We start from the raw sequence: 25,459 nt of genomic DNA, 5'->3' as shown, positions 1-25,459 counted from the left end.
GGATGCAAGGATTCATAAAAATGGAGGAGATATGTTGAGAAGTTAGTTATTTCTGTTGGAAACTTGAGGCTTGGAGGGAAAAGAGGAGATGGAGGGTAGCTGTTGTCTTTTCTAAATATACGAGCCAACCAAAATTTAGTTGGGCTTTCTCAATATAGACCTGTGGACAAGAATTGACCCTAAAATTATGGCAATTTGGTCTTTGAACCAGTTTAATATGGTTTGATGGCATAACAACCGGTACGCCATAGGTTGGCCCAACCCAGTCCTCTCGTACTAGGGTTGGCTCCTCGCAGCTCTCCCGTTAACACCGACGGTGGATAAGAACTAAGAACCAAATTGTCTCACGATGTTCTAAACCCAACTCACATACAACTTGAACCGGCGAACAACCGAACCCTTGGGACCTTCTTCAACCCCGGGATGAGATGAGTCGACATCGAGGTGCCAAACAACTCTGTTGATAAGAGCTCTTGGGAGTCATCGGCCTGTTATCCCTGGCGTACCTTTGATCCATTGAGCGATTTTCAATTTATCTACGTTGTTCGTGTTGGTCGGGGATTGCATGGGTAATGTTATTATTAGTTATTTGTTGTAAGTTGTAAGTTGTTCGTATGTATCACTCTTTGATGGGTACTTGTCTAGTCTCATACACTTATTATTCGGGAGATATAAAAAGGGACAAAAATCTGTATTTTGCTTCACAACTTATAATCCAATTGGTTTTTCGTTTATCGGTCTTGCTATTGTCAGCCCACTGGGCTGATGATAAATACACTAGAAGAAAAGTAAAACATATATTCCTATGTACTTTATACACTCTTTAATACACATTCACACACTTACTATTGTCCGTCCATTGAGCTGATTTTAGAATTTTCCTTCTTTTATTTATACAAAACAGATTTCAGTTGCTACAATGATCATATGATCAACATATTCTATCTTGACTGGTTTTGTGGATCCAAATAATGCAAAGTGATGAGTTGGTTTAGTTCTTTTTATTTTTTGCAGCTATTACACAGGGCGACTGGTGTAACTACCCCCAGGCCATGACCAAATGGACTCCAGCCCCATGACGAATCCCAAAAGGAATCAGTGACCCATACGCTTAATTCTATATTGCTGATCCACTTAAGCACGAGAAGAACGAAGTCTCTCCAAGTTTGTTCCTACAATCACATGGAAAAGCATACACTAAGTACAGTTGCTTTGCCAACTTGTCTACCACCAGGAGGGTGCAGCACTGCAGCTATTACACTTTGCAACATGATAAAAACACATATATGAATTTGCAGGCAACCTGTTGTCTCCTTACTCCTTATATGGAGTTGGAGATGATGAATTCGGTATTAAGAGGAAGGCCAACAGATTAAACAGAATGAGAACAAGAAGAAAATAGGGCAGTGCCATTTAGGAAGAAAATAAGGCAGTGCCATAAGGATTTGTTGCGATGAGGCAATGAAGATGACCATGTGCATTTTCATTTGCGATGAGTCAGGAGTGGCACCAAAATTTTAGCTCAGCAATGACAAAAACGTCTTACACAATTTTGTATACGCAACGCTATATAATATACAAATATTTATTTCAGTTGAAAATTTACTGGGACTAATTTATTTTGTTTTGAACTTTTCCGGGAAAAAAAAAAATCAACATATCCCCTCCCTCCTCTTACTTTTCAACGTTTATAGAACTGTTTCCTGGGCCACAACTGCCCCAGCATGTAATATTGCACAATTATAAGATCCATGAATTTGATAAGAGCCCTCAGATATCATCATCCTTTTGACTAATCAAATTGGATCAGAATCACCTAACATCTCTAAACGGAAAGATTATCAATGTCTGCCAAGGGCCGTTGTTTGTTAGGATTATTGGGAATATAAGAAAGGGGGACTAGGGTAACCTGGACTAGCATATCCGGACTCTTCTATTTTCGCGGTTTGTTAGAGCCATCAAGCTCGGGTTGCTTATCCGGGCAAGATAAGTAAGAGTATTAACACCCCTGCAGGGGTCTTAGTTTGTCCCACCCCTCTCTATCGTTAGCTTATCCCAATGTGGAGAATTGACATTGAGGCCCTCCAAATCTTTTTTGTATTCTCATTACAAGAATCATATAAGGGCAACTTAGTAATTCGTCACATTATTTCTTTGTCCACCAATATCAACTACCAAACAAACTCCTTCACTAATCCCCTTCTAAACTAATCCCCTTATCCATGTCATATCCCCTTACATTCATCGTCCACCCAAAACCTTTTTTGGCTGCCAAACAAACCCTAGTTAAAAAGCTTGGGACACACAGGGCACTACATGGCGGTATCCGAGCAGTTTTTCCCTCAACAAGGGCTCCCAGATCTGGGTAAACGTGGCTCGGACCCTTGAGATTTTTTTAACCTAAATCCGTCTAAAAGAAAGGGAACTTTTACTAGATGAGGAAACTTCAACCCCAACCAAAGACACCCTAATTAAAATACTAATTTTGCAATATAGAGTAATAGTAATTTCCAAGTCTTGGAGCAAATCAAAAACCAACCGCTCTAGGTACAGGGCAAAACCCTAACTGGCTTTCTCGTCGGAAAACTCATGTATTACCGAACAGTAATCTTCAACCCTAGCACAAATTCTCACTTCTCAACCCACCAAAATTATACTAGCCTGTAGTCCCACCAGGAAACCAATCCTCATGCATTTGTGCCAACAAATATTGAACAGAACTCCCCCATATGCATTTTTGGGGGGAAAGAAAAAAATCAAACTCACATTAGCTTCCCAGATCCCGTTAGTGACATAAAGACTACAATCCCGAAATTTGCAGCTTATGCGGAAGGTGCTCATAATTTTTTCAATTTTGACAACTTATGCCAAAGTGTTTGTTACAACATATTATCCAAACATGAATTACTTTAGCTTTAGAAAGAAAGAAACGCATGGTTATTTCCCAGAAGTTGAGACAAATAGGAATATAATAGCACAGCATTACTTAGTCCCACCTTATTCTGCAACCCCTTGCCCTCAGGGTGTTAAGTATCTCAGGAGAAAGTAGGAATCCCAGAGAAGCAAGCAACTTGACCTTTTTGAGTCGGACACAGCAAGCCCTAAGTGCGAGCTCAAACCCTTGTACTGACACATTTGTGAGGTTCACCAGCTTTGCATCCTGCAGCTGGGACAGGTTTCCCACCAGCATGCACAGCCCAACATCTGAGATTCCGCAATGGCTTAGGTTTATCTGCACCAACACATTTAGCTCAGTACTTGCTGCAAGAACCTTAATTATTTCAAGTGGCAAAAGCAATTGGGTATAAAACAAAACATGCCGAATATTTGAGACTGCACTGCATAAAAAGAACCTTTAGGATTGATAAGAACTTAAACCTATGAATGGGAGCTAGAGGGCTAGGAAGCTAGTAGTTCTGAGCTAGCAGCTGTAGCTCCAAAGAAAGATTGAGTTGAGGATCCCTCGGTCTCAAGCCTGTGCTGTGGTCCCGCTTTTCCATTCTCCATGCATTTCAGATTTGAGCGCTAAAGGATTGAGGTTGGGTTTTCTTCAAATGGTTTGAACAAGGCCATAATTAGATCAAACGATTTAGATCGTGTTTGGGGTTCCGCTTCCCAAAATAAGGTCTAATTTTTAGTCAATAAGTAATCGTATGGTACATACTGTATTGGGATATGCAATTAAATTGTAGGATACGTCATAGTATCCTAGGATTTTTATACAAAAAGTATACGAGGTAGGATACACATAGTTTTTCTTAGGAGACAATACGAATCGTAGAATACGTATCCCATATCATAGAACAACCATGCCTGACATCAAAATCAGATAAATCTGACCATTAGAGTAACACAGACCCTGAAATCCGATACCAGTACCCCAGGAAAATTAACATAGGGTCTCTCTTCAAATTTGCTTTTCAAATAAATTGAAAACCTCACCACTGCAACATGATGAGAAGAATGAAATGGGAACCTTACCTATATGCAGCAGCTAAACCGCTGTATATCTTGGCATTTGCGTACCCATAGGACTGAGCATACATTCCAGATGAATAACCAAGAAATCCAGCTGAAAAAGATAGAAAGCAAACCTGCAGTAAACTCCTCGAGTAGTAGGCAAGAGACCAGAATCCTGAATCATTGATGTTCTCACAATGTTTGAGATCTAATGCTGAAAGTCTCTTGCACCCAGCTGCAAGTGCTGTGAGACCTTTGTCCGCGATGTTCACAAGACCACGCAACTCCAAATCTGAGAGTTCCTCCACCTGGCTTAAGTACTGCAGCCCTCTGTCGGTAACCTCATTACAGTAAGACAAATTTAGATGCTTCAACTTCTTGCAACCACTTGATAAAGCAGCTAGTCCATCGTCCCCAATTCCAGTACAGCTGGAAAAAAAAAAAAAAGGGCCTAATGAAGAAATAAAAACAAAAATAAAATATCAACAATCACTTCAATATAAATGATAGTAATAGATTATTGGTGGATTATTACCGGTACAGGTCGAGTTCACGAATCTTGGAGCAGTTTGAAGCAATATGAGACAATCCCTTGGCTGATATGTTGGTACAAAGTCCTAATTTCAAGCACAAAAGCTCCGAACATTTGGACAAATATTCAAGTCCTGCAAAAGAGGAAGGAAAAAATGACATCACATTCAAGTAGGGATGGCAAATGGGCGGGTTTGGGCCAAATTAGGTATGTTATAAGTGGGTTGGGTCTTTAATGGTCACTAACCCATTTAGAACCCATTAGTTATAACCTCAATTACCCATACCAACCTGACCCATTTATTTAAAATTAAACCCGACCTGCCCATTGACCCAATTACATATATATTTAAATTTTAAAATGAATAAAATACCCATGTACACTAAAATGACCATATTACCCCTATACATCTAAATAACTAAAATACCCAAGTATCTAGCAACACCATACAAAACATAGAATGAGAGAAGAGAGAGAAATGGTAAAAAGAAGTTAACATTTGCATTCTCCTCTTTTCTTCTTTATGCTATAATTGTTGTTGAGGAGAAGATTGATTTTAGTTTCTTTGAGAAAATTTTCGGTGCCGGGTGGGTATATCCCACGTGGTACCCGTTCGACACATCGGAGCCGTCTAATACAATTTTGGATGGCTCAGATTGAAATCCTCTCTCTCCTCTTACCCCTACACTTTATCCCTCCTTTTTCTCTCTCCAAATCAGAGCCGTCCAAAAATGCAATGGATGGCTCGGATGCGCCATGCGGGCACACGTTGTACCCACCTAGCACTGAAATTTTTTCCAGTTCCAAGGGATAGAGAGAGATCGTAAGAATTGGAAAGTAGTTGGTTTGTTCTGTATTATGGGAATAGAGAGAATGTACGAATCAGATGCTTTAGTAGTTGGATTTGTTCTGTACTATGAGAGAGAGAATTGGTTAGTAGAGAGAGAGAGAGAGTGGAGCAAATGACTGGGAGGGTATGAACGTTCGCACATTAATACTCGATCAGGAGATCAACTGAGAAGGGTTCATTTAGTTGGGTCATGTTCATGACTTATTGGGTTATTTAAGTTGAGCCAATTAAGACCCAATTAATAAATGGGTTGGACCCATTCTAACCCAATTAATAAATGGGCTGGGTTGGGTCTATTTTCTAGTGAGTGGGTCTGGGTTGATTAATGGGTTTGGGTTCAATTTGCTACCCCTACATTCAAGTAATTTGTCCAAAACAAAAACATTTGTCAAGGATAATGATATCTTTTGATCTCCTTTGATCATATAAGCAAAATGGAATATTTCTTGGACTTAGCACTGTACTCAAAATGACAAAAGAAGCAAACGAAGTAGATACGATTATTGCACACTAAGAAATAGAAAGCATGTCAGTTCAAAAAGACAACCAAAGTATGACCCAAACATGCAATCCGAATACTATGAGATTGAACGTATTTTACTTTAAGTTCTTTGAATAGCCGAAAATCACAAGAAAAAAAAAGCACCACATTTGAGTTTACCTGCATCATTAACTCCAGAGCAATCTGTGAGATCAAGGTCCTTGAGTAGCAAAGAAGATGACCCAAGGAGATGAAGACTCCTCTCCGTGAGCAAATTACAAGATTCTACTTTAAGGGATAAAAGACTTCTGCAATACTCAGCTATTGCTGATACTGCCGCATCAGTAATTGAATCACAACATGTCAGATTGAGAATCTTCATATTTGGACAAGCAGATACTAGCTCAACAAGGCCCTTGTCTGTAACTCCTTTGCATTTGCTCAAACCAATTTCAACCAAAAACTTGCAATTGGTGCCAATGATTTGGAAGGTAGAATCTGAAACTCGAGCCCCATCAATTCTTATCCTATTGAGATTCTTCAATTCCTTCAACTGGTGGAGAAGGGTTGTGGAAAGTTCCTGATGCATATGAATTTCCAATTTCAAGCTTAGTATTTGAACCAAAGGAAAAAATCACAAGTTGAGGAAAGAAGTATGAATATACATCTGGATTCTCCCGAATGCAAATTCACTCACTAAAAAACAGTAACCCGCATCTAGCTGCCTCAGACCAATATGTCCCCTAATGACAGAGACTAAGCCAAATGAACTGACTTTGTCACACCTTGATACATCCAGAACCTGCAATTTCGACAATATTACATAAACGAAAATGTAAATTTATTATCATACCAATGTCGGTGTGATCTATATAATTTCCAGCTCTTTCGCATCTTCCACCCATAAATGTAAATGAAAAGAACTTTCCAGAAATGTAACATCTATGAAAATGTCATTGTGCTTACCAAAGTAGTATATCAGGAGGCTTGAAATTAAATTTTAATCATCAGAAAGCGTATCTTATCTAACCAATACAATTTGATAAGTATTCTACAGGTGCATTCAACACATAGAAGGATTTTAAAGAGAATTTGAAACGATTCATTTCATTTTTGTTTTCTGATTTACCTTTATTCTTTGTTTTTTATTTACCTTTATTCTTTGTTTTAGTTAGTATATACTTACACCAAGTAACCATGTTTCATTACTGCTGAACTTGGATCTAAACATGCTTCCCCACAACGTAATAGACTGAAATTATCGACAATGAATAGGCAAAACATAGAAAAACGGAAATAGACTGGATAAGTTTTTCAATAAGTTGATATATTTTCTATCACATATTGTCATGGCGGGTTTAAATACGAAAGTAACACAAAAACAATTCTCAAACAACAAACCATTGGCCGCTGATGCGTACCATGAGGAAAACATTGGCTTTTGGCCACAGTTTTGAGCAGGCCACAATTTTTGGAAATATAACCTAAAATTGCAACACAACTATACATTTTAAAATGTTCGTTGGAGAAGGTTTCCGCTCTGCCCATAAAAAAAAATTAAAAAAAATAAAAAAAGGAGAAAGAATGGCTTGCCATTGCATAGTTCATCTTCACATGTTTGAAAAAGGCCAATCGAGTCAACATGGGTTTATGATTAAACTCTCAAAGGCACCTCCCCTATTTTTCACAAGGTCCAGATGACTTAGTTCTACACTTGAAAACCTCCAGCCTGTTATTTTATGAAGACCCCCTTTTTGGGGGAAAAAAAGTGTCCAACAATTTCAAAGCCCTCTTAAAGATTTCAAATAATCCTCCAAAGGTTTTATTCATAAAACTTGGAGGGAGAATTAAATTGTAAACAGGTAGTTAAAAAAACCTCCCACTGAGATTTTGCCTTGGGGATCCACTCGGATTAGAGAACATAACCCATTAAAGAGATGTGCAATGCTAATCTTCAAATTAGGAGTCATAAATAGCAGGTGTTTTGGCTTGAAATGAAAGGACGCTGATATGAATTTATAAATAAAAGCTCTTCAGCCATAGCTATACCGATTCAAACAACAAATATTAGAAGTAAAGAGAAATCCCATATTCCAAGTAACAAACTTCGGATTCAACGGTTACTTTGGCGAGGCTAAAATTGGAAGTAAGGCAAATTCCAAACTGCTTAGACAAGTATACGAATGTTTCAACACATCTATCACTCTATATCATAACATGTGGGTGCATGTGCTCAAACGCAAGGTGGAGCTCAAGTGTAAAGTTAGCTTATCAAATATTAATTAAACAACTTATCCAAAATAACAATTTGGAAAAAAAAAAAAAAAAACTTATTGTTGGAAATTTATTATTTTAATATTAAATTTCTTTACTTTTTTGGTGCTAGACTTTTACAAGTCATATGTCTATGTGAGAGGCTCTTATCTTGAGCTTCTTGTTTTGTAACTGACACATGACATAGCATTTAATTGAGTATCTGTAACAACCCCAATTTTCGGTAAATAAAAATTTTGTTAAATATTTGAATTTTATTTTAAATTATTTGATATTACTTTTAAAATTCCTTTTTAATTTCTAATAATCCGTCATAATTAGATTTGAGTCTTACAAAAATTGAATCTTTTAACCCCGGACAATATGGTCCTTTTCTAAAGACAAGAATGCTTGTAAAAGCACTTGTATATTTTCCTAGTGAGTGAAATAAAATCTTTAAAATCATATTTCTTGGCTAGAAACCCTACTTAGCAAGTCTAGTTAGCTTCTAACCAACCAGTTGGAGAAACCAAACTACCAATTCACCTAGTTACAATTCCCTAACCCTAGATGGACCTTTTTGACCATCTTTGAGCCTTGTGAACCTTTCCAACCCTGGACAAGAAAATCATTTTATATTTTCTTTTATTATTTTAGTTCTTTTCTTTACCCATGGATAATAGAGTAGTCTTACTAGCAAGTACTAAGATGGACTAAATAAATATTTTCCTAGATCCACCATGTGATTATATATGCATATAAATGTACCATGGATTTACTACCTAGATTTTCCCATCAAAAATATTTTGTACTAGATTTGATAAAGTACTCATATTCACATGACTAAAGGACATTTGGTTATTTAAAATATTATTCAAGTACATATTACCTTTTATCCATTGGTCAATAAAAGTTAGGAAAACTTTTATCCATTGGACAATAGAAACCCTAAATTTTCTATTAAAGATATTCATTGCTAGATTTGGTTAAGTACTATTATATAGTTAAATATAGATTTTTATACATGCTTAAAAGGACATTTTGGTTATTTAATTATGAAAATTTCTTTATTACTTTTGTCCATTGGTCAATAATTACTAGGGGATTTATTATCCATTGGATAATAGGATAAATCTTTCAACAAGTACTAGGGTTCATTAAATAAATCATTTTCTTAGATTTTCCATGTGCTTATTTGCATAAAAAAAAAGGGGTGTATCCAAATCCTAGATTGCTAAGTACTACTTATAATAAATAAATTAGTACTAGTACCTTGTGAATTTTATTAATAATAGAATCCTAGCCTTACATTTTATTGGATACTTAGTACCTACCTATATATTTAACTATGTGGACATGAGTACATATATATCATATTATATAAAACCCTAGATTTCCTAAAGTACATGATCCAACAGTTTAATAAGAACATGTGCATAATTAGATTACTTTAATGGGATATTTGATTTGGAAATCTAGTACCTTGTACCTTTTGGCCTATTATTTTTCTAGGAAAATCTTTACCCATTGGATAAAAATTGCTAGGGAAAAGTTTATTCATTGGGTAATAGCCAAGACTTTTGCTATAAATAACACTCCATTCTTGCCATTCAACTCACACCTTCACCTAGCAACTTCTCTCTCTAGAAAAACTTGTATTCTTCCTTTGTTCTTGCTTAGTTCTTCTTGTTCTTGAAGTTCTTTTTGTGTTCTTCAAGAAACTCATCCAAGGCCGCCACTAAACCGCCACCCGACCACTCTCTCGATCCAAAAGTTGTAGTAGTAATAATCAAGACTTAGTTTCAAGAGAAATCTTTCTCTTTCGAAGCTACCATAAGCGTTCCGTAGGAAGTTACTCCGCCCGATCACTGACGTACTTTTCATAGCCATCCTACCGCCAAGAAGAAAGGTAGAGTCCCTAGTCTACTAACTCTACGTATAGTATGGAACCGTATCTTGAAAAGTAGATTATTCTTGCACTCTAACTCTAAGTATATAAGGTTAGATGTCACCTATAATATTTGAGATGCATGATAAAGCATAAGTGATTTTTCACTCCAAGGGCGTCCGTACATGTGGCGTTATGCTTTAAGTTGTGATTTGAACATGCTAAATAATATAGAATTGGATGATCTTGCTAGTTTAGTTTCAAGATTTCAATGAATGTTGTATGATTTACTTGTGTGGAAAGTCCTACCGCGGAGTCATTGCATGAAAACGAGACACAAAAATCAAGAAAGTTAGAAACATGGCACCTAGGGTGTGGTTAACAAAGAAAAAGTGTTCAAAGAAGGAAATATTTTGAAACTACATAATGACCAATTTTGGTGGCATTATGTGAGTTGGGAGTGTGTGTGTGCCAATGGGAACCCGGAGCGGCGGAACCATTGTGCGGATACCCGGGAACCGAGAGCGGCAGAACCGAGGTAGGGTGTGTGGCTTGGTTACCGCGGAGAGGTGCCAATGCAAAGTGTGCCAATGGGAACCCGGAGCGGCGGAACCATTGTGTGGATACTCGGGAACCCAGAGCGGCGGAACCGAGGATGGGTGTGTTAAAAACTATTTTGGAAAATGTTGATTTGGAAAAAAAAAAGGTGAAAACGATGACACGGTCTACGACGAGTCGCGTAGGAGAAACTCCGAAATCTTGGACACCAACGTTAGTTTGAATAGCGAATGTGAATGTGATATTGTTAACTGTCTTATTACATTGGCATGTCTTATGTGGGAATCGTTGGTCTATTACTTGTAAGTTAAGGGTTAGTGAGTATGGGTTAATCTATTGAGCCTTTGTAGCTCATGGTGTTACCTTTGGTGACCCCTGACATATTATATTGGTGGCGACGCCGAAATAATGTGTCAGATCTTATAGATGAACAGAGTGAACTCTACACCTTGGAAGCCTTTGGAGCCAAAGAGCTAGCCAGGATGGAGGAGGAAGCGGAGCAGTACATAGGAACCCTAGTTCCCTCCCTTATTTGAATAAAAGTACTTTTGTAAGGTTATGATATAATATTGAACCAGACTCTATTTCAATTTTCAATAAAATTGTCTTTTTAACGTATCCAAAATTCGGGGCGTTACAATATCCACTTGCAGAATCAAATCTGATCTTGATATCACAAAATCCACTTGCAAGATCATATCTGATTTTGAGATCATTGCATTTATTTGGGTGTTAGATATCTAAGAGCAAATCTAGAAAAATCAGGAGCATATCTATCTGGGGATTTAACCATTAATGGAACTATTTTTTTTATAAGTAAATGATTATATTATTAACGAGGCATTAAGGGAATGCCGCACATATACAAAAAGAGGCCGAAGACATAAAGGTCCTATACACCACTATGTGAATTGAAAAAAACAAACCAATCTAAAAACTGATCAAGAGAAGGACTACACTCTCTTTTCTCCCAGCTATACAAGCTATTCACCAAAAAACTTTCAAGTCTAACCAACGAATTTTCAATTCCTTCAAAACATCTCGAATTTCTCTCTCGCCAGATAATCCACATCAAGCAAAGAGGAACCATGGCCCAAACATGCTGTCTACTCTTCCCAACTCTAACGCCCCTCCACGCGATTAAGAGTTCCACTACATTCTTCAGCATAGCCCATAGCAACCCAAACCATGACAACACTAAGCACCACAGCTCTCATGCCACCGCACAATGAATGAGGAGATGATCAACCGTCTCCGCATCCTTTTTGCACATAAAACACCAATTAACAATGATTCTCCTCTTCGAATCAAATTGTCTAGAGTAAGAATCTTGCCTTAGGCCCCACACCACACAAAAAAACTCATTTTCAAATGCGCCCTAGTTTTCCAAATTGCTTTCCAAGGGAAACAAGTATTACCTAAATCACATAACGATTGGTAAAAGGATTTCACCACAAACGATCCTGATTTAGCCAACTTCCATCGCATCTCGTCCCCCCCATCTCGTATTCCACGAGTATTATACACTGTAGCAATCAAAGATAACAACTCCTCCTCCTCCCAATCAAGAATGTCCCTCCATAACCGAATGTCCCAAACTCTAGCCCCATCACTAACTTGAAGATAATTAGAAACAGATGCCTCCATGTCACAAGCCAAACTATAAATACTCGGAAAGGAATCTCGAAGGCTCACATCCCCACACCACACATGATCCCAGAATTTCACCTTTCTCCCATTGCCAACCACCATATGAATATTCTTTGCAAAGGCATCCCACCCATTCATGATACCCCTCCAAAGTGCCACACCATAGGGCAAGCTCACAGTGAGAGAAGACCACTCTCCCTATCTACATCCATACTTTGCTACCACCACCTTCCTCCACCATCTCTCCCTTTCACATACAAATCTCCAAAGTCACTTACCCAACAAAGCTTGATTAAATAGTTTTAGATTCCTCACTCCCAAACCTCCCTTTCTAATGGGAGCACAAACCATATCCCAATCAACTAAATGGTACTTAAACTCTTCCCCGACTCCTCCCCAAAGAAAGTCTCTTTGTATCTTCTCAAGTCTCTTAGCAACTGAAACTGGGATGACGAAGAGAGACATAAAATAGGTGGGTAAACTTGAGAGCGTACTTTTGATTAAAGTCAATCTACCTCCTTTTGGAATATGTTGGCGCTTCCACCCTGCCAATCTCTTTTGAAATCTTTCCACAACTGAATCCTAAGCTTGCTTTGATTTGAAGGATGAGCCCAACAGCAAACTCGATGGCGGTAATTGCACCACCTTGCAACCCAAAACCTGAGCAAGAGCACCAATATCCTCCACCGCTCCTACTGGGATCATCTCCAACTTTCCCAAATTTACCTTCAGAATGAAACTATTAAAGCTTGGTTTCTTTCATTTTTCTAATTTGCCCTTTCTGATGCCTATATAAATTATGCATAAGTGGTTTTGTATGCAAGAAAAATCCAAGCCAAAAAGCCGAGAGTGAACTCCATTCAACACTTAGTCTATTTTTCATATCTTGTTCTTCCCTCAAACATTTGTTCCCCTAATAAAAATAGCCTGTAAGTTTTATATACGTACAGGAGACTTGTGGGCAACATGTAAGGGTGTTTTATTTATGGAACTTTGGGTTCTCCTACTTGTGCATACTGCATAGTAGGACCGAACCAGACGATAAATTATCGGGCTGTTTTATCCTGGAAGGGACAAGTCAGAGTTTCTCTACTGCACCGGTTTGTTACCGTAGAGGGCCTGAATCTCCTTAAAGCAAGCGAGATTTCCGTGACTCGGCCTGTTAATTTGTCCATTGTAATTTTTTTTTTTTTGTGTAAATTGTTGTAATTTCACCAACACTTATTAATTAAACACCAAGTAGTGTGGCTTCTTTCAATTCTATTTCACTCACAATCAGCTCATTGTTAGCAATTTTCTCAATGATAAACACAAACCAGAAACAAAATCTCAAAACGGATTAGACAGGTTTTAGAAAACATATCAATGGGTTTCATTTGCAGGTTGCAATTTTGCATACCCCAACATGTTCTTCATGAGTATATAAATCAAACCTGAAGTGAAGGACACCCATGTTCAAGAAAGCGCAATCCATTATCATCCACCAATCCACATCCCGCCATAGCCAACACCTCCAACTTCTGCAACGTTCCAATCGCTTGAATCGAGTCACTCGTCACCTTCAATAACCAAAAAAAGTTTTATCAATCCCAATACAAAGTATACATGTGTTCCCATCTAGTCTCCATCTTCCTCAACTTGGTCTAATTTTGGGTTGTTGTGGGCCCATCTAGACCCCCAAATGTTCATCGAAACTTTCATATCTAAGTCCGCTGAGAATATCATAATGTAAAAATAAACTAAATCCGACATCGATAGATATGTGAACCAAACATATGTACTATGATCAAGTTAATTTTTCGCGTGATGACATGTTCTCGTTGAACAACTTTTTTCTTTGATCAGCTTCTTGTTGAACAACTTCGATCATCATGTTGGTCCCATGTAGGACCAAAAACAATCCAAAACTGAACGAAACGGGACATACAGACTCCATGGGAACGGCGACCACGTTGTTTTAGGTATTTAGCCGTTCATAAAAAACAAAGAAAAAAGTGACACCCAATCACTTATCCTATTTCAGGCACGGTCAGTGCCAAATATTGCATCCAAATATAGTGCACAGAAAATGTTACTTCTATCACTATATCAGTAATGATATTGATTTGTGGGGCTTCCAGCGCTGAAAAAGAACCGAGGTACCCTGAGGCTTGGCTCGTGCAGTAATTGAGATTAATTGAAGCTCAGGTCTTAGGCTTGTGCTGTGCGGTAAACGAGCCAAGCTCAACACTACAAAACTTGACCCGGCTTGAAAAAGCTCAGCTCGTTTGTATCGACTCGTTTATCGAAACACGAGCCGATCCCAAGCGTGAGTTTTAGGCTCATTTAGTAAACAAGCTCATGTTTTAGGTTCGGCTCGATTAGTAATCAAGCTAAACTCAAACTCGAGTGGCTCGTATAATAAACCAGCCGAACCCAACACTCCAAAACTCAGCTCAACTTGAAAAAGCTCTTACATTTGTATAGGCTCGACTCATTTATAGATACACGAGCCAAGCCTGAGCGCGAGTTTTAAGCTAGTAAACGAGCTCATGTTCTAGGCACGTCTAGTAAACGATTCGAGCTCGAACACTACAAACGAGGTTATGTTACCTTTAGAAATGAAATGTCAAGGTGTTTGAGGTGAGGACACTTCTTACACAAAAGCCCAACCCCTAAATCACTAATCTCCAAACACCACTTCAAACTCAGCCTCTCCAACCTCCCACACCCCACCGCTACCTTGGCCAACCCAACATCGCTCAAATCCAAGCACTTATCCATCCTCACATCCCTCAACCCCACCGCGCCCGACAGCGCCGCCGCCTCCCTGTCCCCGAACCCGCAGCAGTACGACACGTCCACCGCCTCCAACCCGGGGCACGCCCGGACCAGGACCTCCAGCCCGCCCGACCTCAGCCCTGCCGCCCGGCTCAGGACCAGCCTCTTGATCCCCCGCATCCACTCACCGCGGCGACCGCGACTCAGTAGGGCGGTCATCGTGGCGTCATCGACGCGGGGGCAGACGGAGAGGTCGAGAGTTTCGAGTTTTGGGTATTTTCGGAGGAGGCCCGGGAGGAATTCGGGGCGGAGGATCCTGAGTTGGGTGCGGTGGAGCGAGTCGAGGCGGAGGAAGGCGCGGCAGGCGGAGCGGAGGGATTTTCGGTCGGAGTCGTCGGGGAGGTGGGAGAGGACTTGGAGGAGGAGGTCGTCGGTGAGGAGAGAGAGGATCGGAGGGGACTCCATTGGAGCTTGTTTGGAACTTGAAGGGTCTGTTTTGTTGTTTTTCTTTTTGGGGTTCAAAGGCTGATTTGAGTGATTTTTGTCTAGGTGGGTACGAACAAAAAATAGAGCAGGCGGAGGTCGACGGACGAGGTGGAGGCGGGCGAGTCGGGACGCGGAAATCGTAACGAGGAGTTCATTGTTTTGTTTCTGGCCGTGGAGGTGTGTGCGATGTTGAAAAAGGCTGGTGGAGGAGAGGTTGGGTTAGGATTTGCACCGGAGAGAGAGAGGAGGGGGAGGCTGCAGTAATGCTTCTGCAGAGAGAGAGAGAGAGAGAGAGAGAGAGAGTGAGGTGGTGTGGCGTGACGAATTTTTGATCTTGGGTGAGTGGGCGGGGCATTATTTGCCGAAATTAGGTATGGTCATGTGCTTGGTCACGTGATTAGGTGTGGTCAAATTACTAAATGGACATTAGCTTTTGGGATGAATTTTTATGGTATGTGTTGATTCTACATAGACCCCAAAACATTCTCAGCACCCCTTTACAATATTTGGTATTTTATTTTATCTTTCTATTGACTCTGAAATAACCTAACCTTTAATCTAAGAAAAATAATATTGACACTCCATTTTTTGATAAATGTACTCAAAACTTGTCTTTTAGTGTTTTAAAAATCAAAATGCACATATACATTTTTCAAAGCACACTAAGAAATAAATTTTACAGTGCATTTATCAAAAAGTAGAGTGCTAAAATTATTTTTCTTAACATAAATAAAATATAGTTATTATCTACGCCAATCTATAAGGTGCACCGGCCACCAATATTGTCATCTTCCATCGCTTCTTTTTTCTCATCAAGCAACCAACAAGCCATTTCACTCTCCATATTGCTTGTCCAAAGCATGAAATAAACTGAAACAACTTGAATAAGAAACTATTAGAGAGTGTTATTTGCCCACATTTATAATCTTCAACAAATGTTTTGAATTTGGAATAAAGTATTAGTAATTTTGAACGTTCTTTTTGGGACGCAGAAAATAACAAATTATTTAACATAGCATTTACAATGATTTATATCACTTCCCACGTATCCAAACTTGGTACTAGTATTTAAGGTGGGAGCTGGTGGATTGGAAAAGAATTTTGTTATTTACAATTCTTAATTATTTACTAGTATATAATTAAAGAAATTTCAGGAGGGTATTTGGGGAAACATAGCAGCACACAAGGACAACGCACAAAAGAGGAAGTGGGGAATAAACGGATCTGGAACGTTGGATAAAATTCTCCGGATGGGAATGAACGGCGAGATACGAGGGCGGTGGACACGTGGGCTAAAGTGGGTGTAGATGTTACTCCTAGTATTGCCGTGGTACTTGATCGTATAGTGGGGAAGGGACCTTCTAGGAAAGCGGGGAGGGGAGGGGAGGGGAGGGGAGGGGAATACTATGGGTAAGATTTGCGGGCCCCACGAACGTGCAACGACCGTACCTATCTGCAAGACTTGAAATGAGAGGTAGAGAGAGAGAGAGAGACAGACAGACAGACAGACAGCGATAATGGATCCGTGGAGTGGAGCTGGGTGCGTGGGGACCACCGACCTTTTGAAGAATCCCCTGCACAATCACGCGACTTTGGCCTGGGACCCACTGGGCTGAGGATTTTACGAAAACATTTCGTGCACCGTCACGTGGAAACTCGGCCGTTCCGTCAAGTAAGAAGGTGTTCCACTTTTTAAAAAGTTAACTTTTTTTCAAATGGAGGTAATTTCAAATTCAAATATAATGAAAATGAAAAATATTTTTTCAATTTTTTTTGCACCGTTTAAAAGATCTTAATGAGATCTGTCAAACAAGATCCATATTGGTAGGAAAATTATTTGTGTAAACACATGATTTTTGAGCTTGAAATTGCCTTCTTTTTTAAAAATTTCTTTTTTTACAAAACCGGAACACCCTCTAAGCCACTCGGCTTCTTCTTTTTTTTTTTTTTTAAATTTTTTTCATATTTGTTAATTTTTTGTCAATTTTTGGGGAATTATTGCTTCTTCATGACAAGAAGAATCTAAAAAGTAAAAAATTAATATCGAAATCTAATTTTTTTTAATAAAGACTAAAAAATTGGCTTATTGACTTATTTTTGTCTTTATTCAAAAAAATTAAGTTTCGATATTAATTTTTTACTTTTTAAATTCCTTTCGTTATGACGAAGTAATAATCTCCAAAAAAATTGACAAAAAATTAACAAATGCGAAAAAAAATTGAATAAAAACAAAAAATAAGCCAACTGCCGGTCCCATCATTTGGGTTGTCCTAATCTAATCTCATACTTTGTTGCCTACTTACCATTAAATCATACAAAAAAAAAATACAAGTACAAAACAAAATTCAAAATTACATTATTTTTTAGCTTTAATAACATCGAAAAAAAATCAACATCAAAATGTAAATCCCGTTTATAGTACTTTATGATTAGCACGATCCGAATTAAAGAAAGCAACTTCTCCTAACATTTTTTGAAGGAAATTTCTCAATTGAGTCATTGTATTTTATTTATCCAGAAATTCAGGGTCCGTTCCGCTCACTTTTACTTGTTTGTTTTTTGGGGCTTTTTAGTTGATGGAGCATAAGTTTGAAAAACATAAGAAGTTAAAAAAATCTCAAATGCTCAAAAATACTCTTGGTAGAATTGCGCCTCATTTTCAATTGATATCATAGCTAATCTCTCTAATTTCTTTTGCAAAATGGTAGTTCGAAGATAAAAATAAAAACCGTGTTAGCTTACTCGTTTTATTTTAACTATGACTTTTTTTCATCAAATGTAAGAACATATCACTTATAGATTATTATTGGGAGGAAAACAAAAAGAGGTAGAATAAAAATTGTAGATTTGAGACAAACAAAAAGACGTAGAAGACGAACAAAAAAAATGGAAAAAAAGAAAAAGAAAGAGCGCTCCTGGGAAATGAACCAAGCACCTCTAATGCCATGACAATATGCCCGTGAGACCACTGCACCAAGAAAAGGGTTGTCGCATCATGGGAAACTTTTATAATTTTATATACGTATATAACTTAGATTTTTTATTTTTTTGGATTGCCCCAATCGGGTGGTTGCCCAAGATCGATGGTTTGCGGGGCTTACTCCAGGCCCGGCCCTGCAGTCTTTCTCCTACTACTTCATACATTTTTGTGGTCCCCAACCCCAAGTATGTGAAGCCCATGCATACATCTATCAATATCAATATTCTATGAAAATGTGTGTGAGCCTTCAAAACCTCCAAACTCCAATCCCAAATTCCTAAAAATTTTAAAAAATACTAGAGAGAGAGAAATGTGGGGATGGGAGAGAGTAGAAAAAAATGTGTGAGCCTTCAAAATCTCTAAACTCCAATTCCAAATTCCTTTAAATTTAAAAATTCTAAAGAGAGAGAGAAACGTGGTGATGGGAGAGAGTAGAAAAAAATGTGGGAGAGGAGGGAGAGAGAGAATATGGAGAGGGGTGGGAGAGAGATTTTAGAGGAATGAGTAAAGTTTTTTTTTTTTTTTTAGATGGAAAGGAGTTGAGTTTTAAGTAGTAACAAAGTAATGATAAATAAAAATCGTACCTTTTTTTTGTTTTTCAAAATCTATATCGATATTTTTTAAGAGGAAAATGATTTTTGCGCTCAACTTTTTACTGATGGCGCTCCAATTTTAACATGAAGCTATTAGTAACTTCAAGAACAAAGTGGAGCGCCATCAGTAAAAAGTGGAGCGCGAATATCAATTTCTTTTTTAAAATTATATATTCTACTAATTAGCGTTGTGACTGTTTAGCTATGTGTCTGTTCGATACACATGAGGGGAAAAAATAACAATGTGATTTTTTTTGTCCCGTGCAAAAGTGCATACCATTATATGTTATCCACAAGATTATGTGACAAAAAATGCTACCGTGCATCGATTATGTGACCGTAAAAAAAATTAAACTATTTTTTTCATTATATAGCGTTGTGCCCGTCCGATACACAGAACCGAAAAAATTCCATTGCGACTTTTGAGTTGAAGCCAAAAGCCTCTCAATCATAAATTCCTAGAATTTTGAGTTTTAAAAAAAAATTGAGAGAGAAACATAGGTGGGGTGAGACAGAAGGGGAAGCGTGGGAGATGAAGGGAGAGAGATGTGAGGGTTGAATATAGAGGAAAAATTAGTCTATGTTCCTGTGACACTATCGTGTGGTACTCTAAATTTATTTTTCACACCCTTACGTCTTTCAATGTATAGAATGAGACAAATGCTAGCATAAATCAAATATGAGACCAAAATATATATATTAAATAATTTTTGTAAGCAACTAGCGTTGTACCCATTCGATACACGGGGCTAAATTGATTTTTTTTATCCCGTTCATCGAACGGGTACAAACGCTAGTATATGTATGGTAAATAAAAGTTTGAGATACCTCCATGTATTGCCCAGTGCTTTGCAGTCCTTGAAATTGATGACTTTTACAAATGTTTGCTTTTTTCGAGAGGGCTTTCAACTTTATTATAAAACAAAAGAGCACAAGGACAAGTTGTTGAAATAACTAGGATTTATTTGATCCAAAGGCTCATGTGTGATTTCTAACTCTCTTAAGAAAACACTCACACTCTTATAAGCATATTACAAAAATGACATTAATTTGTTTTTGTTCCCTATCAATCAGCTTAAATTTTGTTGATTAAAAAAAAAAAGCCTTTGCCGGTGAGTCACTCGAAACCCGGAATCTAACATACTCTCTCGCTCTTTCTTAGTACATAGTACTTTTTTGGTTTTGATTATCATTTTTTCTATTTTTCTTTATCTTTTCTAAAAATTTTATAGCTACCTAAAAATTGAAATAATGTTTTAAGCCACTATCAAGATTCAAAATGTAATTTCAATTCCAATCGGGATGAATAGTGCCGTAGGCACGGGCCAGAGTGAATAGTGCCGTAGGCATGGGTAAACACTAATTGTTTATATATTTGGACTTTTTGAGTTCTGCATTTTCTCAATCTTCGATAACTTACCCGTTTGCTGTATAAAAAGAGACCTTTCAAAAAACTGTGTTCCACTCGCGACACTGAATAATTACTCATATTTTTAGTTTTTTTATTTTAGGAAACAGTTAGAAATTCATTGATAATGGAATGGTGATTACATACTACCGTGTTTATATCTAATACAACTGTTACAAGAACCTATTGCATGCTTGGAGACAAATAATACATCTAAATCAAATGAAAGATTTGTGACCAGCGATAAATTGATCAGATGGCCAGGTGTCAGGGCCACACATGTTACTTGTCGATATCCAAATGTCACGGTAATTCTACAATGAACGATGCTTCCCACATGGACCGACCGATGCTAACTAGTGCAACTAATGCCAAACTAATGACTTTTTTTAAACTGTCGGTAGAGAGCACTATATGCATTGTAGAGCCGTATGCAATTAGATGACCGAGAAGCCAACTACAACGCAAAACCGATAGAAAAAATGCAGAGCCGTATGCAATTAGATGACCGAGAAGCCAACTACAACGCAAAACCGATAGAAAAAATGCAGAATCACACCGCAACTGTGGTTATTTTACGGTAAACAACTAAAAACAAAGGAACCGTCACCGCAAAGACTATTCTACCCGCCCCAAAACCCAGAAGAACATTACAGCTGAAAACTTACCAACAAAACAACAAAACTAAAATTAGTGCAACTCAATAGAACCAATATCGCCGACAACAAGCAAACCACTGGCAACGAGTGAACCCGTAATAAAGGCGATTAAACCGCATCGCGCCCATGTTTAACGGTGGCCAATACTGATCAGTTAGTCATTAACCCAGAACTTACATCCTCAGGCGACCAAACCGTTGGTTGGATCGCGCCCATTTTTAACGGCAGCCGACACAGATCATTAAGCCATTAACCCAGAATGTGCATCCTCGATCCCAGCCGGACCTGCAAAAAAACAAATAAAACAGACAATTCTTTTTTGGCGACTCCCCACTTCCAGCTTCTGTTTTCAACATCCTGATCATCGGACGCATTAACAGCCACGCCTGCAACAACAAACAAAACACAGGTCCCTAACACCAGACATGGTTCACAGCCCGGACATGAAAGCCGATCGAACCGGACCGGGAAGGGGATAAACGAAGGAGGAATACCGGAATCGATTGGAACAAAAACAGGTTAGGGACAGAGAGGGTTCCGATAGGACAGGGAGGGGGAAATCGGCAAGGGGAGGGGTGATCGGTGTTGGGTACACCCAAGTGGGGTGGGTGTGATTGTAGGGGATAAAACCCCTTGGCTTTTCTCCCCTTTGGATAGACTGCCTTTAGGCAGTGTGTGTGCGCTTAGAGCATCTCCAATCCATACAAAATAGAGGATGGATGTAACACATTGAGGGAAAATTTTATAATTTATTCCACTTTTTCTTCACTTTTTGTACTTTTTTGGGAGAATTTTTGAGGGACCCACCGTCCTTTTTAGAGTTTGGAGGAAATTTGTACTCCAAATTTACTTTTGGTCCTCCATTTTTAGAGGACCAAATTTACTTTTGGAGGACCAAACTCTAAAAAGGACGGTGGGTCCCTCAAAGATTCTCCCAAAAAGTAAAAAAAGTGAAGAAAAAGTGAAATAAATTACAAAATCTCCCCTCAATGTGTTACATCCATCTTCTATTTTGTATAGATTGGAGATGCTCTTAGAGACGTGAGAGTGAGAGCAAAGGGAGAGTGAGCCGGTTTGTGGCTCCCCCGTCCGGGAGAGCGGTGCTCCTCGGAGATGCTTGGATATTCCGTCGGAGAGCCACCGGAGTGAGGGAGAGAGAGAGGAGTGGGGAAGCCAGCTTGTGGCTGTCCCGGTGAGGTTTTTCATACTTGTATATGTGATTTATACACAGTGGACTTTTCCTAGGATATCTCTTTTTTGTGCTTGGTTTATTTTCGTGCTTGTGCTTGGAGGTGTGAATCGGGGTTGGGGTCTTGACCCAACAATCGGAACAGGAAGACAACCGAAAGGAGGAACCCGGTTACACGACGGGGAGGGAAAGTAGGAATCGGGGAGGCGAGCAACCGGGGAGGAGAGTCTGAACTGTGAATGAGTCCGAGCTTATAGAAGAAAGAGCAGATAACAGGTGGAGCCTGCCCGGTGGAGGGTGTCGAGTGGAGCTGCAAAGGAGGGCCTGTGGCGAGCTGAGCTGAGGATGCTACGGTGGAAAGGGCTGTTACCCGACGCCAAAGGGGAACCGATCACCGGAGGCGGACTATAGAAGGATGCTTATTCATGGAGGGGAGGGGCGGGCGGCGACGGAGTGCGGCTGGGGAGAGAGCGGCAGCCCCCTCCCCAAAAAAACCTAAACAAAGTTTGGCTTTCTGTGTACGCGACTTTTTCTAGAGAGAGAGAGAGAGTTGAAAGAATATTTTGTCTTTGTATTGCCAAGGAAATTAGGAATATCTTTTTCTATTTTTTTTGAATATTTTTGACAACTTTGTATGATTTTTTTTTAACAAACAGAATTATTTTGTGCTCCAAATGCAATGCTTCTCCCTCTCACAAAAGTGTGTGGGACCGACTTTACAAAATGTGAACCATACGCACTTTTGTAAGCCCCGTTCTGCTGCTTATTTTTTTGTCCTTATTCAATTTTTTTGTAGTTAGTTTCTCGTCAATTTTTGAGGGATTATTGCATCTTCATGACAAAAAGAATCTAAGAAGTAAAAAATTATTATCGAAATCCAATTTTTTTTAATAAAATCGAAAAAATTGGCTTATTAGCTTATTTTTATTTTTATTTAAAAAAATTAAGTTTTGACCGTAATTTTTTACTTTTTGGATTTCTTTTGTCATGACGATGCAATAATCCCCAAAAAAACTAACAAATATGAAAAAAAAATTGAATAAGAACAAAAAAAATAAGCCAAAGCGAGGAAGAAGCATTACTTCTGAAGCATGAATCAAAGGCGGCTCCATCATACCTCGAGGGTTTTAGCGAGCCTTCTGGTTACAAAAAATGCACTAATATATTGTACTTCCTCCGTTCCTTTTTTTGTGTTCAGTATTTCATTTTGGGTTGTCCCTTAATAAGTGTCTATTTTGTAAAGTTATGGGGGTAAAAATTGGTGTATTGTCTATTTTGTCCCTAAAAGTAGATTTTATTTTGAAAAGTTAGTGAGTAAAAGTGTAATGATGATGGGTAAGTAGGGAAAGTGGAGAAAAAAGTTGATGTGAAAAGTGTAATGATGATGTCTTTTTAATAAGTTGGAGTTACGAAGCAAGACACTTAAAAAGGGACGGAGGGAGTACTACTTTTATATATATATATATATATAATTTTTGTTTAATATTGATTGCACTGAATTATTCCCATGTAGCCAAAACAATTGGAAATCTACTTAAAATTGGGAATATGTAGATGAAGCTTAATAAAAACAAAATAAACTAGACCCAGTAAATTTCCAACGAAAATTACATGTTCATTTTACATAGAGCTTTGTATGCCAAATTTTTTTTAATCCATTTTTGTCACCAAATTAAATCTTGAAACTGCCCCTGCATGTAATAATCTTCCCTTTAACAACATGTTTGACATTGTGGAAGGAAAATAAAATGATGAAAGATAGGAGTAATGATTTAAAAAAAAGATAGAACTACTTAGCGTATTCATTTATTCTCTTCGTCCCAATTTGTTTATTCATTTTCGGGATTTTAACTTTTTTGGAAGACACAATGATTACTCTTGAAAATCAAAGATTCTCAAGAATACCCATCACTTATTTTAGTATAAAATGAGGGTGCACATTATCTAATGCAAATTTTTTTTTTTAAAAAAAAGAGGGACATAAATGGAACTTATACGAGTCACTTCAAATTGGACAAACAATTTGGGACAACAAGGACAAACAAAGTGGGACGGGGAAGTATCACATTATTATTATTATTGTTATTATTATTATTATTATTATTATTATTATTATTATTATTATTATGTCTCAATCTAAAAACTAGGTAAATAAATAAATGGTACGGAATAACTAACAATTCTGATAGGTAAATGCAACCATTTAAGCTCCCTAACTTATACTTGTTCGTCTATTTAGGGCTCGTTTGGATGAGGTCTTGTGAAGGGGTGTTGGGTTATCCACCTTAGGGCTCGTTTGGATGCGGTATTAGGTTTTGGATGTGATATGTAAGAAGAGGAGATTGGATGATAGGGGTGTTGGTTAATAATGGATGACATACATTGATGTGATGTTTATGGAAGGAGTATTAAATATAGGGGTGTCAAACGGGTCGGGCCGACACGACACGACACGATTAATGTGGCACGGCACGGTCGTGCCCTGGCACGGCACGACCGGGCACGATTTTAGTGGCCACGCGGACTGGCACGGGACATGGAAGTGGGCAGACACGGCATGGCACGGCACGGAAGTTGGCCTGGCACGGCACGACACGACACGGTAGTTGAATGGGCACGGCACGACATGGTTTTGGCTGGGCACGACACGACACGGTTCTAGCCGGGCACAACACAAGGCACGGGAAAAAAATTATTAATTTGACTTGTGACTCATGAATATAATGTGATTAAATGATAATAATTTTAATTACAAAACAAGGCATTTTAGTTTCATAATTTATAAAAAATATGCTTTTAAATTAGAACAACTAAAAATAAATAAGGAAAAAACTAATTTTAAAGAAAAAAAACCTCCATGTGATTCAAACCCAAGTTCCATAGGACTTGGGTTTGCATAGGACTTGGGTTTGAAGCACGACCCGTTTGACACTTCTAAATGGGCACGACACGATTAAAAACGGCAATCAAGTAAAACGGGCACGTCACGAAGCACGACACGATTAAAAAATGGGCCAACATGGCACGACACGATTTAAGTAAATGGGCCCAGCCGGCACGATTGAAAATGACACTACAAGATTAAAAAACGGGTCAGCACAGCACGACACGATTTAAGTAAATGGGCCCAGCCCGGCACGACATAATTAAAAAACGGCACGACAAGATACGATTAAAAAACGGGTCGGCACAGCACGACACGATTTAAGTAA

General features: G+C 38.5%; 1 protein-coding gene and 1 long non-coding RNA gene across 4 annotated transcripts; one reads left to right on the top strand and one right to left on the bottom strand.

Moving 5' to 3' along the window:
• Positions 1-1,030: 1,030 nt before the first annotated feature.
• Positions 1,031-15,730, bottom strand: LOC131325588 (F-box/LRR-repeat protein 3). Of its 3 annotated transcripts, XM_058357914.1 has the most exons (8): positions 14,765-15,730; positions 13,606-13,731; positions 6,521-6,625; positions 6,004-6,403; positions 4,496-4,625; positions 4,095-4,389; positions 2,997-3,232; positions 1,031-1,172 (listed from the first exon to the last, which is right to left on the bottom strand). In XM_058357914.1, exons 1-8 carry the CDS (start codon positions 15,395-15,397, stop codon positions 1,118-1,120), a joined length of 1,980 nt encoding a protein of 659 aa, XP_058213897.1. In that variant the 5' UTR covers positions 15,398-15,730; the 3' UTR covers positions 1,031-1,117. The 3 variants fall into 3 exon arrangements, with proteins under 3 accessions (XP_058213897.1, XP_058213899.1, XP_058213898.1); XM_058357916.1 differs by lacking the exon at positions 6,521-6,625; XM_058357915.1 differs by lacking the exon at positions 1,031-1,172 and having other exon boundaries at positions 2,718-3,232.
• A 5,149-nt stretch (positions 15,731-20,879) lies between these two features.
• Positions 20,880-22,992, top strand: LOC131326575 (uncharacterized). Its single transcript, XR_009200051.1, has 2 exons — positions 20,880-21,735; positions 22,086-22,992. It is a non-coding gene; the product is annotated as an uncharacterized LOC131326575 (long non-coding RNA).
• Positions 22,993-25,459: the final 2,467 nt, after the last annotated feature.

The sequence above is a fragment of the Rhododendron vialii genome, chromosome 5a (genome assembly GCF_030253575.1).
Source record: "Rhododendron vialii isolate Sample 1 chromosome 5a, ASM3025357v1".
NCBI lineage: Eukaryota > Viridiplantae > Streptophyta > Magnoliopsida > Ericales > Ericaceae > Rhododendron > Rhododendron vialii.
The sequence above is the reverse complement of the archived record's forward strand: the minus strand, read 5'-3'. Positions and strand labels throughout refer to the sequence as shown.

Excerpts from the sequence above, each read along its gene's own strand:
- LOC131325588 (XM_058357914.1), bottom strand. The coding sequence starts at position 15,397 with ATGGAGTCCCCTCCGATCCTCTCTCTCCTCACCGACGACCTCCTCCTC. Across the intron at positions 13,732-14,764 it reads TTGACATTTCATTTCTAAAG|GTGACGAGTGACTCGATTCA; the intron begins GTAACATAACCT and ends TGGTTATTGAAG. Across the intron at positions 6,404-6,520 it reads ATGCGGGTTACTGTTTTTTA|GAACTTTCCACAACCCTTCT; the intron begins GTGAGTGAATTT and ends CATATGCATCAG.